Source organism: Ascaphus truei, chromosome 6, assembly GCF_040206685.1.
Source record: "Ascaphus truei isolate aAscTru1 chromosome 6, aAscTru1.hap1, whole genome shotgun sequence".
NCBI classification, from domain to species: Eukaryota; Metazoa; Chordata; class Amphibia; order Anura; family Ascaphidae; genus Ascaphus; species Ascaphus truei.
In genome coordinates, this window is record NC_134488.1 from 28,075,547 (window position 1) to 28,095,287 (window position 19,741).

At 53.4% G+C, this 19,741-nt stretch overlaps 1 protein-coding gene across 1 annotated transcript in view; it reads left to right on the forward strand.

Moving 5' to 3' along the window:
* The window catches only part of TMEM30B (transmembrane protein 30B), a 35,423-nt gene extending 33,597 nt beyond the window's left edge, over positions 1-1,826 (forward strand). The window contains exon 8 of the mRNA XM_075603753.1: positions 1,482-1,826. Within this exon, the coding sequence (XP_075459868.1) occupies positions 1,482-1,669 (188 nt within the window). The 3' untranslated portion in view covers positions 1,670-1,826. The remainder of the gene's footprint in view (positions 1-1,481) is intronic.
* The last annotated feature ends 17,915 nt before the right edge of the window (positions 1,827-19,741 follow it).

Below are 19,741 nucleotides of genomic sequence, written 5' to 3' on the forward strand. Positions count from 1 at the left end.
TCCTATTGGCCCGCAGGACATTTAAATGCAGCCATTTCGTTGGGCACCCAAGTTCCCTGGCTGCAGATACCAGCACCCCATACGGAGGTACATATCTCTAGAAGTAACAAGGCATCCTCTCCGTGAAGAAAGGGATGAGCGGGCACTGCTTTGAAAAAATGGCAAAAAGGCTGGACTGTGCAAAAATATATATACAGGCATACCCCGCATTAACGTACGCAATGGGACCGGAGCATGTATGTAAAGCGAAAATGTACTTAAAGTGAAGCACTACCTTTTCCCCACTTATCGATGCATGTACTGTACTGCAATCATCATATACGTGCATAACTGATGTAAATAATGCATTTGTAACAGGCTCTATAGTCTCCCCGCTCACGCACAGCTTCGGTATAGGTAGGGAGGTTCAGGATGTGCTGACAGGCGCATGCGTGAGCTGCCGTTTGCCTATTGGGCGATATGTACTTACTCGCGAGTGTACTTAAAGTGAGTGTCCTTAAACCGGAGTATGCCTGTAAGCCTTTATTGATTCATGGCAAACATGGATAAAAAAGGGGAGAAGGAGTCCCCCCTCAGCGCTCTAATACGTTTCGCGTTTGTCTTTGACAAAGCCCCACGGGCGAAACGTATTAGAGTGCTGAGGGGGGACTCCTCCCCTTTTTTATCCGTGTTTGCCATGAATCAATAAAGGCTTATATATATTTTTGCACAGTCCATCCTTTTTGCCATTTTTTCAAAGCAGTGCCCGCTGATCACTTTCTTCACGGAGAGGATGCCTTGTTACTTCATTCCAAAAACAGCCTGGAGCACGCCAACTTGAATAGACCAGACAAAGAACTAAGTAAGTTGATTTCGTATCTTAAAGCACCCCAGGGGATCAGCCACCTTTAGTGCACAATTTATACATCTGAGGGGTCCATAGCAGGTTGCAAAACCAGCTTAGTCAACCTTCTGTATGCCGCCAGGCTGCTCCCACACTAGGGGAGAGTCAGCAGACTCGGCTGCTTTCCATCACGAACATTAACCCCTTATGGTCTGATATCATGTTGCTGATTCAAATGGACTTTATTGTACTCCTGGAGTGAATCTCTGCAGCACAGGGAAATTTGAAGGGGCTCCACCCTTTCAAGATTGTTTGTTTCTGTTACATATCTCTAGAAGCAGGGGGTCCCCAGAGCTGGAATGAACACAGTTCAGCTCCAAAGACCCCCTGCTTCAAACCGGCAATCAATAAAATAACAATTGTGTAGTGCTACATGTTTTGCTGTTTCAACACTTCTCCCTGTAAGTGCCATATAACCAAAGCGGAATCTTTGGGGTCAAACCAAAAAAGGGGTCATGCGTTCTAAATTCTGCATGTATTGATATATAAATACAGTGTGTGAGTGTATGTATAAATGGCCATATAGCAACGCACACTTCTGTTGCAGAACTGAATCTAACATTCCTGTATGTTTACAACCTTGACACCTTCCCAACAGACTATCCTGTCTTGAGTTTCCGCGGGAGAAAGAAAGTGGTTTTCAGCAGCGTGTCCTGGATGGGAGGAAAGAATCCATTTCTCGGAATCGCTTTCCTTGTCATTGGCTCGATATGTACCTTGGTTGCGATGTTACTGCTAATAGTATTTATAAAGTACCAAGAGAAGAATAATGATGATGATCTATAGGAAAGAAGTGATCATGTGACCTGTGCAAACCCTGTTCAAATTGTAATGGTTTTCATTATGAATTTTTTTTTTAAAGCAGCAGTCCCACCTTCTCTGTATTTAAAAAAAACAAAACAAAAAAAACCACCAATATGGCCCCAGGGCCGCAGACACAAACTAGTTTAAAAAAATAAAATTAAAAATTAAGGCCCTGATTCACTAAATGACTAAATGATGCTAAGGTTTAGCACACCTTAACTCCTATTTAAGTGCACCCTTTAGTGAACCGGGGCCTAAAAGTCTAATTTACTGGGGGGTCCAGGGAGCTCAGGGAACTCCCTAGTTCAGGTAAAAAGGTAAAGAAAATTATTTTGAGGGGCGATTTTGCTGTTTTTAATCTAATAAAATCAGGTGCGTGAAATCTTGAATTCAAAACCTTTTTTTTTTTCCAAAGACAATGCAACTTCGTATGAATTTGGGCTTCAAGTTCAAAGAAAGTCGTTGTAGGGGTAAAGAAACAAGGACATTGATTTCTATAATGTGAAGGTGGTGTATATACAGCTCAACCCCGTTATAACGCGATCCGTTACAGCGCGAATCCGCTTATAACGCGATGCAAGCGCGGCTCCCAATTTTCGTATTTATGAATACTTTACAACACTATTATTGGTATCTTAAATACTTTATTGCACAATGCATATAATCGCACATTATTTCGAACGCGATCCGCTTATAGCGCAATGTGATTCTTTGGACCCCAAGCACAGCGTTATAAGGGGGTTGAGCTGTATATGATATAGCTCCGTTTCCCTGCTACACAAAAGGGGTAAAATATGATTTACAGAACATTACAGCTCAGCCTGTATTTCTTGTATGATCACACTCTGGGCAGCCGACCGGTTTCCCGGGGCGTAGGATTAAACGTTTTACCTGGACCCTGGGGGGTCACTCAATTTTTGGGGTCAGGGTCCTATAGTAGTATCGGGGGGAAAGTTGGAACCCTACCTTTGTTGTGCGTGCGTGGGGGGGGGGGGGGTCTGGCCTTAAATTTTGTTGGGGGGTACACCCCTTTGTACCTGTAATTCTTCTACATTTCATTTATCATTACTAATACTGTAACTCCTATTTTATATTTTTTTACAAACTAAAACCTTTTGTTTTGTAATGTCTGCGGCTGTTTGCCAAGAAATAAAATATATTCATTTTATTTAAATGAGGTGTTGCTTTGTTTTTATTAGACTCCGCTGGGTGGCCGGTAGATTAGGGTTGCCATGTGTCCAGTATTGAACTGGACTGTCCTGTATTCGGACGCTCTGTCCAGTAAAAATGAGAGTTAATACTGGACATGTGTGTGTCTGGTATTACCTCTCTGGACACAGTGACCTTGGCCGGCTGTGGCTAGGGCAGCTTCCTCCATCCTGATTAGCTGCTGCTGGGTAATGCATCAATCAGGAGGAGGTGGCAGGAGCCTGGGGGTAGGGCCAAGGAGAGGAGGAAACGACATGGAGCGGTGAGGGCAAGTCCCGAGTACGTCACACCTTTCACCATTGTACCCAGTATTTTTGGAGAATTCACCTGGCAACCCTACCGGTAGTCGTGTGACATCTTGTGGGGCTTTTCAACTGAAAACAGACCAGGTGGCCGCATGGGCAGATCTGGGATAAACCCCAGAGTCTTAACTGTCCCATCAGCAGACCGGGTTTATTCCTTTGTCCCTCTTCTAGAAGTCGTATTAATGACGGGAAAGAGAACGGTTTAAAACAGGCACGTAAGTCACAAATACATTCTGCACACCGTTCAGACCGACATTTGTATCGCCGGCGCTCAAAGGTGCCCTGCCCAATATTAACCACTTTGAAAGTGTGTTTAATGCAGGGGTGGGCAACTCCAGTCCTCAAGGGCCACAAACAGGTCAGGTTTTCAGGATATCCCTGCTTCAGCACAGGTGTAAGCCCACCCCTGGTTTAATGTGATGCCCTTTAAAGCTGCAGACCAAGCAATATACTGCATGTGTTTTGTTTAATATAAATCCGTTCTGTATGGAGAATTCTTGTAGCAATTTTTTTTTTTCAAACCATTGAATGACATTTTTAAATGTATTATGTAACAAGCATTTTTTTGTTTCTCTAGCAATCATTTACAAAGTTACATCCCCTTCTTCTGAAACAGGCTCTGGCACACCCCTTGCCCTCTAGCAGTGCACCAACTGTATCTAGTGACTGCCTGGTCACATGATCTTCCCCACAGAACTTTGCATCTTTGGTCCTCTTCTGCTGCCATTTAGTGAACCCCCGAGCCGAATCTTCTCCGATCGATCACAATGTGACTGTTATGAAAATCTGTCAACTACGACCAGTATGGTATTCATTCCTCTGGAGAGGGGCAGTTCTACGACAAAGTCCATAGACAGATGACTCCAGGGACGGTCCGTTATGGGTGGAGGATGAAGAAGGCCCGATGGCTTGGAGCGTGCTGTTTTTGTTCAGAGCCCAGGTGAAGCAGGCTTTAATAAATTCCTCAATGTCCTTGAGCATGGTGGGCCACCAGAAGGCCCTTCTGATCAGATCTGTGGTTCTTCTAGTACCTGAGTGACCGGCAGATTTGGGGGCATGACCCCATTCCAAGATATTTTTGTGAAATTGGGGTGCGGCGCATAAACAACCCTCCGGACCCTCTAGACCCTCCGGAATGTGTGTCTGGGTTGCCAGAATGTCATCCAAGACGTCAGATGAGTTTGCAGCGAGAATGTGTTTGGATGGAAGAATGGTTTCGGAAATGTCCTCTGATTTGTCTTCTGGTAAGAACGGACGGGATAGTGCATCCGCTTTCACATTTTTGGAACCCGGAATGAAGGAGATTATATAATTAATCCTGGAAAAGAAAAGGGACCAGCGGGCCTAACGAGATGCCAGGCGCCTGGCGCTTTCTATATAGAGCAAACAGGGCCGCCAACAGAAACCGTGGGGCCCGGGACAAACATTTTAAGCAGGGCCCCCCCCCCGTGTCGACGGTGTTGCCCACCGCCCCCCCCTGCCCATTTCACACCTCACGAGCCCCCTCTTTCCCCCCCCCCTTCCCATGTATTTCCGTCTCACCCCATCTCACTATCCCGCCTCGCATGCATTTCTCTCCCCTGTTTCTCACTCTTGCTCCCTCTTTTCCTCACTCACCCCATCTCTCCTCCGTCAATTACACCACTCTCACTCATTCCGTCCCCCCCACAAGATATATACCAAAAAACTTTCCACCCCGCAATGCACAAAACTTCCCATCCCCAAATACATTTTAAAAAAATCCCCACCCCCCCAAGTATATACAACCTCCCCCCCCCCCCCAAATGCATACAAAAAAACCACCTTACCAATACATATATAAAAAAAAAACCAATACATATAACGCCCCCACACACATTCCCAGTAGGAAGGGGGGGGGGGGGGTGGGGAGGGGAGACCACACCGCCCTGTCAGAGTGAAAAATGAAAAACAACCAGATTTGATTGAAATAATAAATTATTTATTTGCCTTTCGTAAAATATTGCTACTTGATTGTCGTTATACTGTTTCTTTTGTCCAGGGCAGAGACAGACCAGGGAGGGCAGAGACAGACCAGGGAGGACATAGAGAATCCTTCTCACATCTCCCCCAGTCCCTTTCACACCTCCCCCACAGTCCCTTTCACACCTCCCCCCCAGTCCCTTTCACACCTCCCCCCCCAGTCCCTTTCACACCTCCCCCCCGTCCCTTTCACACCTCCCCCCCCAGTCCCTTTCACACCTCCCCCCCAGTCCCTTTCACACATCCCCCAGTCCCTCCCACACCTCCCCCCCGTCCCTCCCACACCTCCCCCCCAGTCCCTCCCACACCTCCCCCCCAGTCCCTCCCACACCTCCCCCCCAGTCCCTCCCATACCTCCCCCCCAGTCCCTCCCACACCTCCCCCCCAGTCCCTCCCACACCTCCCCCCCAGTCCCTCCCACACCTCCCCCCCCAGTCCCTCCCACACCTCCCCCCCAGTCCCTCCCACACCTCCCCCCCAGTCCCTCCCACACCTCCCCCCAGTCCCTCCCACACCTCCCCCCCAGTCCCTCCCACACCTCCCCCCCAGTCCCTCCCACACCTCCCCCCAGTCCCTCCCACACCTCCCCCCAGTCCCTCCCACACCTCCCCCCCAGTCCCTCCCACACCTCCCCCCCAGTCCCTCCCCCAGCCCCTCTCACACCTCCCCCAGCCCCTATCACACCTCCCCCAACCCCTATCACACCTCCCCTAGTCCCTCACACCGCCGCCAGCCCCTTTCACACAGCCCCCACTCCCTCACACCGCCCCCAGTCCATCTCACACCTCCCCCAGCCCCCCTCACATCGCCCCCCAGTCCCTCTCACACGTCCCCTAGCCCCCCCTCACAATCGCCCCCGAGTCCCTCTCACACCTCCCCCTCAGTCCCTCTCACACCTCCCCCTCAGTCCCTCTCACACCTCCCCCCCAGTCCCTCTCACACCTCCCCCCCAGTCCCTCACACCTCCCCCTAGCCCCCCTCACACCTCCCCCTAGCCCCCCTCACACCTCTCCCCTAGCCCCCCTTACACCTCTCCTCTAGCCCCCCTTACACCTCTCCCCTAGCCCCCCTTACACCTCTCCCCTAGCCCCCTCACACCTCGCCCCCAGCCCCTCTCACACCTCTCCCCCAGCCCCTCTCACACCTCTCCCCCAGCCCCTCTCACACCTCTCCCCCAGCCCCTCTCACACCTCTCCCCCAGCCCCTCTCACACCTCTCCCCCAGCCCCCCTCACACCTCTCCCCCAGCCCCCCTCACACCTCTCCCCCAGCCCCCCTCACACCTCTCCCCCAGCCCCCCTCACACCGCCCTCAGTCCCTCTCACACCGCCCCCCAGCCCCTCTCACACCTCCCCCCTAGCTCCCCTCACACCTCCCCCCTAGCCCCCCCTCACACCTCCCCCCACTCCCTCTCAGATCTCTCCCTTCCCACCTCCATGCCTCCTGGCTAGTGTAACCATATTTGTCCCGGCAAAAACTGGACAAAATATCACGCATGCACGTCGTTTTCTGGTAGCAGCGATATAAATAGCAACAGAATGAGCAGCAGAAGTCCCAGGCGCGCGCCCCTCACTGAGCGGGAACACGGTCTGATCACTTGTAGCGGAAATGCAGCCACAAACTTCCCCGTCATTCCTGAATCTGTCTGTGAGAAACGGTTTGTCTGTGTTTGTGCGCGCTCATTGGCCGCCGGCCGGCCCCACCTCTCGCGCTCATTGGCCGCCGGTCGGCCACTTCTCTCGCTGTCATTGGCCGCCGGCCGGCCCCACCTCTCGCGCTCATTGGCCGCCGGTCGGCCACTTCTCTCGCTGTCATTGGCCGCCGGTCGGCCACTTCTCTCGCTGTCATTGGCCAGTTAATGTAAAAAAAAAAATCGCTGCCCAGTGTGAGAGGCACGGGAGCAGCATGGTGAGAAAGAGGCCTGCAGCAGGGCCGGCGGCAACTGGTGAGCATCAAAGCGCCCCCGCCGCCACCATGCCAGCACCCCCCCCCCCCCTGCAGCATCGGAGCACCGAAAACAGCCACCGGGCCATCACCGCCCCCCCCACAGCCACCAGGCCGCCCACTCCACAGCCACCACGCCATCATCATTATCACCACCACCACCCCCCGCCCGCATCGGAGCACCCCCCGCATGCGCATTGCGGCCCTCTTCTACTGCGCATGCACGCGTTTATATTCCCGCGCATGCGCACTGCGACCCTATTCTACTGCACATGCGCGACTTTATATTCCCGCGCATGCGCACTGCGACCCTATTCTACTTTTTACCTCTACCACGATCCCACTGCGCATGTGCGGGAATATAAAGTTGCGCATGCGCAGTAGAATCGGGTCCCAATGCGCATGCGCGGGAATATAACCTCGCGCATGCGCAGTAGAATAGGGCCGCAATGCGCATGCGGGAGGTGCTCCGATGCGGGCGGGGGGGGTGGTGGTGGTGATAATGATGATGGCCTGGTGGCTGTGGGGTGGGCGCGCATGAGTAACCTGTAAACTACTTTGCATGCGTGATATTTTGTCCAGTTTTTGCCGGGACAAATATGGTTACCCTAGCCAGGAGGCATGGAGGTGAGGAGGGAGAGATCTGAGAGGGAGTGGGGGGAGGTGTGAGAGGGACTAGGGGGGAGGTGTGAGAGGGACTAGGGGGGAGGTGTGAGAGGGACTAGGGGGAGGTGTGAGGGACTAGGGGAGTGGTGTGAGGGGGCCTCGGGGGCGATGTGAGGGGGGCTAGGGGAGGTGTGAGAGGGAGTGGGGGTAGGTGTGAGAGGGACCTGGAGGTGGTGTGAGGGGGACTCGGGGGCGATGTGAGGGGGGGCTAGGGTAGGTGTGAGAGGGACTGGGGGGGCGGTGTGAGGGGGGGCTGGGGGCAGTGTTAAGGCGATGTGGGGCGAGAGGGAGTGAGGTGTGGGAGGGACTGGGGGAGGTGTGAGAGGGGCTGGGGGAGGTGTGAGGGGCTGGGGGAGGGACTGGGGGGGAGGTGTGAGACGGACTGGGGAGGTGTGAGGGGCTGAGGGAGGGACGGAGGGAGGTGTGAGAGGGACTGGGGGAGGTGTGAAAGTGACTGGTTGAGATGTGAGAAGGATTCTCTCTGCCCTCCCTGGTCTGTCTCTGCCCTCCCTGGTCTGTCTCTGCCCTCCCTGGTCTGTCTCTGCCCTCCCTGGTCTGTCTCGGCCCTGGACAAAAGAAACAGTATAACGACAATCATGTAGCAATATTTTACGAAAGGCAAATAAATAATTTATTTCAATCAAATCTTGTTGTTTTTCATTTTTCACTCTGACAGGGCGGTGCGGTCTCCCCTCCCCATCCCCACCCCCCCAAGCACAACAGAATGCAGGACATGGGTACTTGAGATTAAGTGTTGTAATTCACACCTTGGACAAAGGGTATCCTGGCCAAGCTAGACTTTAGGTGGCAAGGAGAGATTGGGTGCAGGTAATTGTTCTCCAATGGCCTACACTCAATAATAAGGTATAGACTGGAAATTGCATATAAACCAGTGTCCAGCCTATACTCAGTTGTCTTCGTGTCTTTTCGTGATGTCTACATCTGAACCTGTATTGTGGAAGGAATTGCCAATCCTGTATCCTGATTGCTTTCTTGTCCAAACCCCTAAGTAAGTGTATATTTTGCCTGTTATTTGTATATCTTGTGTGTTCACCTTCATTAAGGAATAAACTATATTTTATCATATCTAAGTCGTGTTCAGTTCAACCCAGGTATTTGGTGTGTAATATATCCTATCACAAGTTACTGTGACACCCCCCCCCCATCCCCCCCCATCAACACCACCCCCCGTCCCCCATCCCCCCCATCCCCCCCACCCCCCCACATCCCCCCCACCCCCCATCCCCACCACCCCAACTGTCATGGAACAGAAATACCCCTGTCTGCCTTTTCTGTTCAGCCCCCCTCTCCCTTGGCAGTTCTGCTTGCTAGCTGTACGTGGATTTACTTTCCTTGCAGTTTACTCCTAGTGCAGATTGGATGGATACATTAAGTAGCCTTTTTCCTTCCAAGCTGTCACACCCCTGGTTGCTCTGGCAACATCTCCAGTCCTCCAGTTAATGGACTTTCCCATTTTCTCCCCTGTCTTTTTGCTGACAGTAGTGCAGTCTCACTCCATTTTAGTGAGCACTGCTGTAAACTCCTGTATGGTAGGATTATCTTTTCACCTGCCGTTAACTACCAAGCACACACTGAGAGACACTATCCCAACATCTACATCTCTACACAAGTTCCTGTCTTTTACCCTGCTTTCCACAAATAAAGTAAAGAAAAGAAACAGACTTGTTGTGCTTGGAAAAGAGGGCCGAGTTGACACTATCTGGGCTAAATCATCTACATATGACCCTGGCTTTCAGAATACCAACCCCCCCAATACATATAAAAAAATACCCTAACCCCCCAATACATATAAAAAAATACTCCAACCCCCCCAATACATATAAAAAAATACCCCAACCCCCCCAATACATATAAAAAAATACCCCAACCCCCCCAATACATATAAAAAAATCCCCCAACCCCCACATATACATATAAAAACATATCCCAACCCCTACATATATATATATATATATATATATATCAGACTTACCTTGGTGGCTGCAGAGGGGGGGTGGCCGTGCGATGCTGCTGGGGGACGACGACTGCGGGGGGCCCCAATGCTGCAAAGGGTGGTGGCGGGACTGCAGGGGCTGGCAGGAGGGCCCGGTGCTACGGGGGCACAGCGGCCCGGTGCTGCAGGGGCTGGCGGGATGGCCCAGTGCTACGGGGGCGGGACAGCCCGATGCTGCGGGACGGGCCGGTGCAGTGGGGGGGGGGGTTGGCGGGACAGCCCGCTGTACCGGGGGGTGGTGGGATGGCCCGGGGGGTGGCCGGCGGCTGCGGGGAATAGCGTAATGGCCCGGTCCTGCGGGGTGGCAGTGCTGCGTGGGGCCCGGCGACTGGTCACAGCAGTTGCCGCCGGCCCCGCTGCAGACACCTGCGCTGCGCCACGATGCTGAACCTGCCCACGCCGGGCCTCCCTCTCGCGCCGGAAGCTCACTTACTTCCGGCGCTGCCAACATGGAGACCAGTGCCGGGTGCAGCATTTTTTTTTTTAAAACTAAATTCACGGCCACGCAGGGGGCCCGGTCGGCCGGGCCTCCATGACTCACAGGGCCCGGGACGCTAGTGCGCTTTGTCCCCCCCTGATGGCGGCCCTGAGAGCAAATTCTTGTGGTCCGTGAGGATTGTGCCTGGGTTCTCGGTGCCCTCCAGGAGGTGTCTCCACTCTTGTAAGGCAAGTGTGATCGCTAGGAGTTCCCCGTTGCCGACATCATAGTTTCTCTCTGCTGAAGAATTTTTTTTAGAGGAAAAACCCGCAATGATGTAGTTTGGCCTGTGCTGACTGTCTTTGGGACAAGATGGCCCCCGCCCCGACTTTGGAAGCGTCTACTTCCAGAGTAAAGGGTAGTTTGGGGTCTGAGTGGCATAAGATGGGGGCAGATACAAAGGCTCTTTTGAGTGAGGCGAAGGCCTGAAGTGCAGCGGATGGCCAGATGGTGGCACCCGTCTCTTTTTTTTGTTAGGGCTCTGATGGGTGCCACTGTGGATGAAAAATTGCGAATAAGCCTTCAATAGTAGTTTGCAAAACCTAAAAAAACGCTGAATAGCTTTGAGCGAAGTGGGTTGTGGCCATTCCAGGACTGCTTTGAGTTTAGCAGGGTCAATTGAAAATCCGGAGTCTGAAATGATGTAGCCCAGACATGCCGTAGACCTTTTGGTGAAATTGGCATTTCTCTAGCTTGGCATATATGTGGTTCTCCCGAAGGCGTGAGAGGACCAACTTGGTGTGACATATGTGTTCTGAAATGTCTTTAGAAAAGATGAGAATGTCGTCTAGGTAGACGAAGACAAAGAGGTTGAGGAAGTCTCGAAAGATCACATTGAATTCTTGAAACACGGCTGGGGCCTTACACAGCCCAAAAGGCATGGCACGGTATTCATAGTGGCCGTCTTGCGTGCTAAAGGCTGTTTTCCACTCGTCGCCCTGACGTATACTTACTAGGTTGTACGCCCCCCAAAGATCTAATTTAGAAAAGACAGTGGCCCACTGAAGACGATCGAAAAACTCAGAAATGAGAGGTAAAGGGTATCTGTTTTTTAGGATGATTTTATTAAGATCCCTGTCATTTATACAAGGACGGAAGGATCCGTCCTTCTTGACGAAGACGAAACCCGCCCCAGCTGGGGTTGAGGAGTTCCGAATGAATCTTTTCTTCAGGTTCTCCTGGATATAGTTCGTCATTGCTTCAGTTTCTGGAAGAGAAAGGGGATATGATCTAGTTCTGGGTAGAGCAGACCTGGGTAATAGATCGATAGGGCAATCGAAGGGTTGATGAGGGGGAAGGTGTTCAGAGCGTACCTTGTCAAAGACATCTCTAAAGTCTGCGTAGACCTCTGGCAGGACTTCTCCTTTATCCTTGGTGTTCTTTATGACACAGATTTGTTGTGTGGGTTTGAAGCATGATCTGGCACAACGGTTGCTCCACTGTATGTCTTCCTTATCGGTCCAATCCAGGTGAGGATTACAGTATGTTGTTGGAGCCAAGGCAGACCCAAGATTACCTCTACGGAGGGCATGTGAATCACGTCTAGTGAGATTTCCTCTTGGTGACTGTCCCCTGTAAGAATGTGAAGATTGCAGGTCTCCAATGAGATGAACGCTGGTTGGAGAGGTCGTCCATCAATGGTTTCTAACCCGACAGGCACAGATTTGCAGATCAGTGGGATTGCGTTCATTAGAGCAAAGTTGTGGTCAATGAAGTTTCCTCCGGATCCTGAGTCGATGAAGGCGGACGTAGTGACTTGGAAATTAGAGCCTTGGAGAGAAGTGGGGAGCATGATCCGGGTAGGTAAGTTCTCCTGAATGGTAGAAGAAGGAGAAATTGTCTCCAATGTGATCCCCTTACCCTTCTTTTGACCGTTGGTACCACCCGGTCTGAGTAGGCATTGTAGTACTAGATGTCCGGGATCACCGCAGTAGTGGCAGAGTCCGTCATTTCGCCGATGTTGTCTCTCAGAAAAAGACAAAACGGTGACTCCCCAACTGCATCGGTTCCGGGTCCTCTGATCGGTGGGTCTGGGAAATAGATTGAAAAACGAGGGATCTGACCGGAACCGGTCGGGAGCGAGAACGTTCGGCCTTCCTTTCTTGGAGGTGCTGGTCGACTTGTATACATACCGCAATGAGATCTTATAAATTATTTGGTCATTCCTGAGCGGCCAATTCATCCTTGAGGGACTCTGATAGGCTCTGCCAAAAGGCAGATAAGGCCTTGTTGTTCCAGACTGTCTGCCGCGATAGTCCGGAATTCTATGGCGTATCTGGCTATGGAATGGTGCCCTTGGGAAAAGTGGAACAGGGAAGAGGCTGCGGTCACCTTGCGGCCTGGAGTGTCAAAGACTTGCCTGACTTCTTTGGTGAAACGTGCGAAGTCCTGTTCCCAGATGGGGGATGCCCAAGCCAGGGTGTCGCCGGTGAGCAGTGCTATGACATATGCCACCTTGGATCTTGCAGAGGAGAAACGAGAGGGAGTGAGTTCAAAGTGTATAGCACATTGATTTAGAAAAACCTCTACACCCGTGTGGATTACCCGCATAGCGGTTGGGAGTTGGAAGACGTGGCTCAGCAGCAGGAGTGTGTTCCAGTGAAGGTGAAAATAAAGTGGCATGTCTTAAGATACCGGGTTGTGCTTGTTGGATAGAAAAAGTAGAAAAACTATGAGTTAGAGCTACAATCTGAGCCTCTGACAAAACTTGTTGTCAATCTCTGACAAGGCTCGGGCCACCTCAGGGGGGGGGGGGAACCCATGTTCGTGGGGCTGAGCATACTGTAACGCTTGTGCTCACCATGAACAAGGTGGGTCCCCGGTACTGAGGTGGGAATAGTATAAACGCCACCCACAGCAATGAGGGCACGTCTGGAGAGTGGATGGTCAAGGTATCCGGGCCAGGGTTAGAGATATAAGAACAGTCCTGATACTTGCCAAGGTCAGGAGTTGGAGCCAGTGGGATAGTAGGAGTCCGATTGCCGTGGTCCAGGGGTTAAGCCAGTACAATAGTAGAAGTCAGAGTGCTGTGGTCAGGGTAGGAGAGATGCGTAAGCCAGGGTCAGGGAGCCAGAGGTGCGGAGTCCAAGGGTTAAGCCGGGTCGGTACACAGGAGATCAATCTGAAAGTAAGGCAAGGAACATGGGAACAGCAAGGCTACAAAGAACTATGCTCAGCCAAAGTGCCAGTGGCACAGCTGAGCATATATGAGTAGGGTGACCAGATTTTGAAAATGAAAAACCGGGACACAATTTTTTTTTTTACATTAACAGTTTATATATTGTATTACACGTATACTTTACTACCATTAGTCCTAGTTACGTGTGTGGGTGTGTGGTGTGTGTGTGTGTGTGTCTCGGATGGCCTCACTAATCGAACAAAAAAAAAGCCAGATGTGAATGACTTCTGTACCCCTAAACCATTGTCGGGACGCCCCCTCTTCACAATTTCTAAAGCAGCAATCCCGGATGGGATCTTACCTGATCCGCAGTCCCTCAAGGTATTATACTGGAGGGGAGGTGTTCCCTACCTGTCTTCCGATGTCTCCCGTGTGAAACTTGAGTCAGATCTGGAAGAAAGCAGGGCGGGTTACTTCAGTGTAGGTATACGGCAGTTAAGATGAGACAGAAAGGGAGACAGGGGGAGAGGGAGAGAGAGAGGGAGGGAGAGAGGGAGGGAGAGAGGGAGAGAGAGAGGGGGAGGGAGAGACGGAGGGGGAGAGAGACAGGGAGGGGGAGAGAGACAGGGAGGGAGAGAGAGACAGGGAGGGAGAGAGAGACAGGGAGGGAGAGAGAGACAGGGAGGGAGAGAGAGACAGGGAGGGAGAGAGAGACAGGGAGGGAGGGAGAGAGAGACAGGGAGGGAGGGAGAGAGAGACAGGGAGGGAGAGAGAGACAGGGAGAGAGAGACAGGGAGGGAGAGAGAGGGAGACCGGGGAGAGGGGAAGAGAGGGAGGGAGAGACGGGGGGAGAGAGAGAGAGGGAGAGATGGGGGGAGAGAGGGAGAGACGGGGGGAGAGAGAGAGGGAGAGAGGGAGAGACAAGGGGAGAGAGGGAGAGACAAGGGGAGAGAGGGAGAGACAAGGGGAGAGAGGGAGAGACAGTGGGAGAGAGGGAGAGACAGGGGGAGAGAGGGAGAGACAGGGGGAGAGGGAGAGACAGGGGGAGAGAGGGAGAGACAGGGGGAGAGGGAGGGAGAGAGAGACAGGGAGGGAGAGAGAGACAGGGAGGGAGAGAGAGACAGGGAGGGAGAGAGAGACAGGGAGGGAGAGAGAGACAGGGAGGGAGAGAGAGACAGGGAGGGAGAGAGAGGGAGGGAGAGACGGGGGGAGAGAGAGAGAGGGAGAGAAGGGGGGAGAGAGAGAGAGGGAGAGACGGGGGGAGAGAGAGAGGGAGAGACAAGGGGAGAGAGGGAGAGACAAGGGGGAGAGAGGGAGAGACAGTGGGAGAGAGGGAGAGACAGGGGGAGAGAGGGAGAGACAGGGGGAGAGGGAGAGACAGGGGGAGAGAGGGAGAGACAGGGGGAGAGAGAGGCGGAGAGAGGGGGAGAGAGATGGAGGGGGAGAGAGACAGGGGGAGAGAGAGAGGGAGAGACAGGGGGAGAGACAGGGGGAGAGAGGGAGAGACAGGGGGAGAGAGGGAGAGACGGGGAGAGACAGAGGGAGAGAGATGGAGGGGGAGAGAGAGAGGGAGAGAGAGAGGGAGAGAGATGGAGGGGGAGAGACAGGGGGAGAGAGAGAGGGAGAGACGGGGGGAGAGAGATGGAGGGGGAGAGACAGGGGGAGAGAGAGGGGGGGGAGAGAGAGAGAGAGAGAGAGAGAGAGAGAGACGGGGGGAGAGAGAGAGGGAGAGACGGGGGGAGAGAGAGAGGGAGAGATGGGGGGAGAGAGAGGGAGAGACGGGTGGAGAGAGAGAGAGAGAGGGAGAGACAGGGAGACAGAGGGAGAGACAGGGAGACAGGGGGAGAGAGAGACAGGGAGGGAGGGGGAGGGAGAGACAGGGAGGGAGAGACAGGGAGGGAGACAGGGAGACAGGGAGGGAGAGACAGGGAGGGAGGGAGGGAGAGACAGGGAGGGAGGGAGAGGGAGAGACAGGGAGGGAGGGAGAGACAGGGAGGGAGGGAGGGAGGGAGAGACAGGAAGGGAGGGAGGGAGAGACAGGGAGGGAGGGAGAGACAGGGAGGGAGGGAGAGGGAGAGACAGGGGGATAGGGAGAGACAGGGAGGGAGGGAGGGAGGGGGAGGGAGGGAGGGAGAGGGAGAGACAGGGAGGGAGGGAGAGACAGGGAGGGAGGGAGAGACAGGGAGGGAGGGAGAGACAGGGAGTGAGGGAGAGACAGGGAGTGAGGGAGAGACAGGGAGTGAGGGAGAGACAGGGAGTGAGGGAGAGACAGGGAGGGAGAGACAGGGAGGGAGAGACAGGGAGGGAGGGAGGGAGGGAGGGAGAGGGAGAGACAGACAGGGAGGGAGAGGGAGAGACAGGGAGGGAGGGAGAGACAGGGAGGGAGGGAGAGACAGGGAGGGAGGGAGAGACAGGGAGGGAGGGAGAGGGAGAGACAGGGAGGGAGAGACAGGGAGGGAGAGGGAGAGACAGGGAGGGAGGGAGAGACAGGGAGGGAGGGAGAGACAGGGAGAGACAGGGAGAGACAGGGAGGGAGGGAGAGGGAGAGACAGGGGGATAGGGAGAGACAGGGAGGGAGGGAGGGAGAGGGAGAGACAGGGAGGGAGGGAGAGACAGGGAGGGAGGGAGAGACAGGGAGTGAGGGAGAGACAGGGAGTGAGGGAGAGACAGGGAGTGAGGGAGAGACAGGGAGGGAGGGAGAGACAGGGAGTGAGGGAGGGAGGGAGAGACAGGGAGGGAGGGAGGGAGAGAGGGAGGGAGGGAGAGGGAGAGACAGACAGGGAGGGAGAGGGAGAGACAGGGAGGGAGGGAGAGACAGGGAGGGAGGGAGAGACAGGGAGGGAGGGAGAGGGAGAGACAGGGAGGGAGAGGGAGAGACAGGGAGGGAGGGAGGGAGAGACAGGGAGGGAGGGAGAGGGAGAGACAGGGAGGGAGGGAGAGGGAGAGACAGGGAGGGAGGGAGAGACAGGGAGGGAGGGAGAGGGAGGGAGAGGGAGAGACAGGGAGGGAAGGGGAGGGAGAGGGAGAGACAGGGAGGGGGAGAGAAAGGGAGAGACAGGGAGGGGGAGAGAAAGGGAGAGACAGGGAGGGGGAGAGAAAGGGAGGGGAGAGACAGGGAGGGTGAGGGAGACACCCACCCACTGATACACACATACATACATACATACACACACACACACACACACACACACTGACACGCCCACTGATACACCCCCACCCCCACCCACTGATACCCACAACCACTGATACCCACACCCACCCACTCATACTCACACCCACCCACTGACACCCACTGATACACACCCACCCAACCCACTGATACACACACCCCCACTCACTGATACCCACACCCACCGAAACACAGCCATACACCCACTGATACACACACGCACTGATACACACACACACCCACTGATACACACACACCCACTGATACACACACACACCCACTGATACACACACACACCCACTGATACACACACACACACACACCCACTGATACACACACACCCACTGATACACACACACACCCACTGATACACACACACACCCACTGATACACACACACACACACACCCACTGATACACACACACACCCACTGATACACACACACACCCACTGATACACACACACACCCACTGATACACACACACACCCACTGATACACACACACACCCACTGATACACACACACACCCACTGATAAACACACCCACACCCACTGATACACCCACACATCCACTGATACACCCACACACCCACTGATACACCAACACACCCACTGATACACACACACCCACTGATACACACACACCACTGATACACACACACCACTGATACACCCACTCATACACACACACACTGATACACACACACACACACCCACTGATACACACACACACACCCACTGATACACACACACACCCACTGATACACACACACACCCACTGATACACACACACACACACACACACACACACTGATACACACACACCACTGATACACACACACCACTGATACACCCACTCATACACACACACACTGATACACACACACACACACCCACTGATACACACACACACACCCACTGATACACACACAGACACACACACATACACCCCGCCAGCCCCTGCACCGCCCGCACAATGAGCAGCCACCACTGCCCGCTCCCACACCAAGTGGACGGGGGAAGTGAGCGCAAAGGCAGGTGCGCGCCAGGGGGCAAAGGCAGGCACGCGCCGGGGGGCAAAGGCAGGCGCGCGTGCCGGGGGCAAAGGCAGGCGCGCGCGCCGGGAGGCAAAGGCAGGCGCGCGCGCCGGGGGGCAAGGGCAGGCGCACGCGGGGGCAAAGGCAGGCGCGCGCGCCGGGGGGCAAGGGGCGCGCGGCGCGCGCGCCGGGGGGCAAGGGCAGGCGCACGCGGAGGCAAAGGCAGGCGCGCGCGGGGGCAAAGGCAGGCGCGCGCGCCGGGGGGGCAAGGGCAGGCGCGCGCGCCGGGGGGCAAGGGCAGGCGCGCGCGCGGGGGGGCAAGGGCAAGCGCACCCCTGCTACCACCTCCTATTGCGCACCCCCCCCCCCCCCGACTGGGACCCGACTAAGTCCCGCCCCCGGCATTCTCCAATTGGATGTAGCATTGGGCAACCCCTGTCTTTTGTTGTATGTATACATTTGCCACACTCAGTAGCACACTTTTTTGACATAAACATATTCATAAGGAAAAAGACATACAGTCCATTATCGGTGCAACAGGAACAGTTCACAGGCATATAGTATAATTTCCTTTATGTCCCCTTGAATCTGAGCAATTAATTTGATCCTGGGAGTATACTAGTAATCCTTGTATTGCTGCTCAAATATAATGAGCTTGGATAGTGATTATTTGTATAATTAATAGCCTATGACTCATAAAATAGTGGCCGCCACCATATCAGACTTAAATCATAAAGTGGGATTTATGGAGTACTGGGGAGGCACAACCACCCGAAGGTAAAGTGCCCCCTTTTCACCACCACACTTAGATAAGGCCACTTAGAGCATATAAGCTATACAAACTATCAAATACAGGAAAACTCCACAGGTAACTCACTTTTGGTAGAGATGGAGGCTTAGTTGAATAGACATCCAAAGTAGATACACATAAGCTCATTGGTGCGTGCATCCAGCTTGATTGAAGATAACAGCAGGGAGAAGACCTCGAACGACAAAGGGCTTTGCCCGAAACGCGTCAGAGTGGGTTAGTTTGTTTCTTTTTTTTGGATGTCTCACGCAGACACTCAATAAATTACATTTTATTATTGGTGTGCCGTTTTCTTCTGCGCAACACCCCACTACAGTGCTCCGCTTTTTCCTTGTTCGAGGTCTTCTCCCTGCTGTTATAAACATATTCATGATGTGGTGGGTATCAGAGTTTGAGCTGGGAATCTGTGTTTATACTTTACATGGAGCAGGAGCCGCCGGCCAATTAGGATATTGATTGTGACGGTACAGCCAATCGGAGGATGAGGGCTTGTCCGGCTGCACCAATCAGAGGAGGGGGCTGTCCTAGGCATCCTGGACCGCCCACAGGGGAGTGACCCTCCAGACATCACACAGTGATTAGCTGTGACGGGAGGGGGGTAGCCAGGCTATACAATAAAGTTTAAGCCGTCTGGTTACCCCTGAAACCGTGGGGTTCCACGGTAGCTACATACGCACCATAAGCCAGGGACCAGGGATAATACATGCTGAAAATAAAGTGACCCCTGCTTTTTTCTGTTTTCATGTTCCCTTGGCCCTAGAACTGTGATATTTCTTGTGTGTCAGTTTTTAGGTGGGATATTTGGGTAGAAATGCAATTATTTTGTTTGCAGGAGTTCGGTGGCCGAAGTTACCGGTTGTCCTTTAATTCTCCCCGGCGAGCAGGCATGATTTGCCGGTATACAGAGTGAATTACACCGGGGCAACCCAGTGTCCCCCAGGCTCCGGGATTTCGATCCCAAAGCCATTTCCCTTATAAGTATAAAGTTCCCCAAAGTGTATACTTTATTAAAGTGTATGTTCTAATATTTTAGACATTTGCTACAAGACAGTAAGCTAGGGCATCAGCATAGATGCGGGCATGTCTATATAGAGTCCGTAGTTCAAAGAGGAGCTGGGATGTTGAGAGGTTTCGGGGTGCTAGGTGGCCAGGGCTGGGCAGGGGTACTGGGTTCAGAGAACAGTGGCCCCCTGCAGGGAGGACCCTCTGGTCTGCCAGACTCAGTGGAGCCTGCCCAGTAGGTGGCAATGGATTGACTGGGGGAAGCGGCAGAATGTCGGGGCATTTCAAATTGGTCAATCCGTAT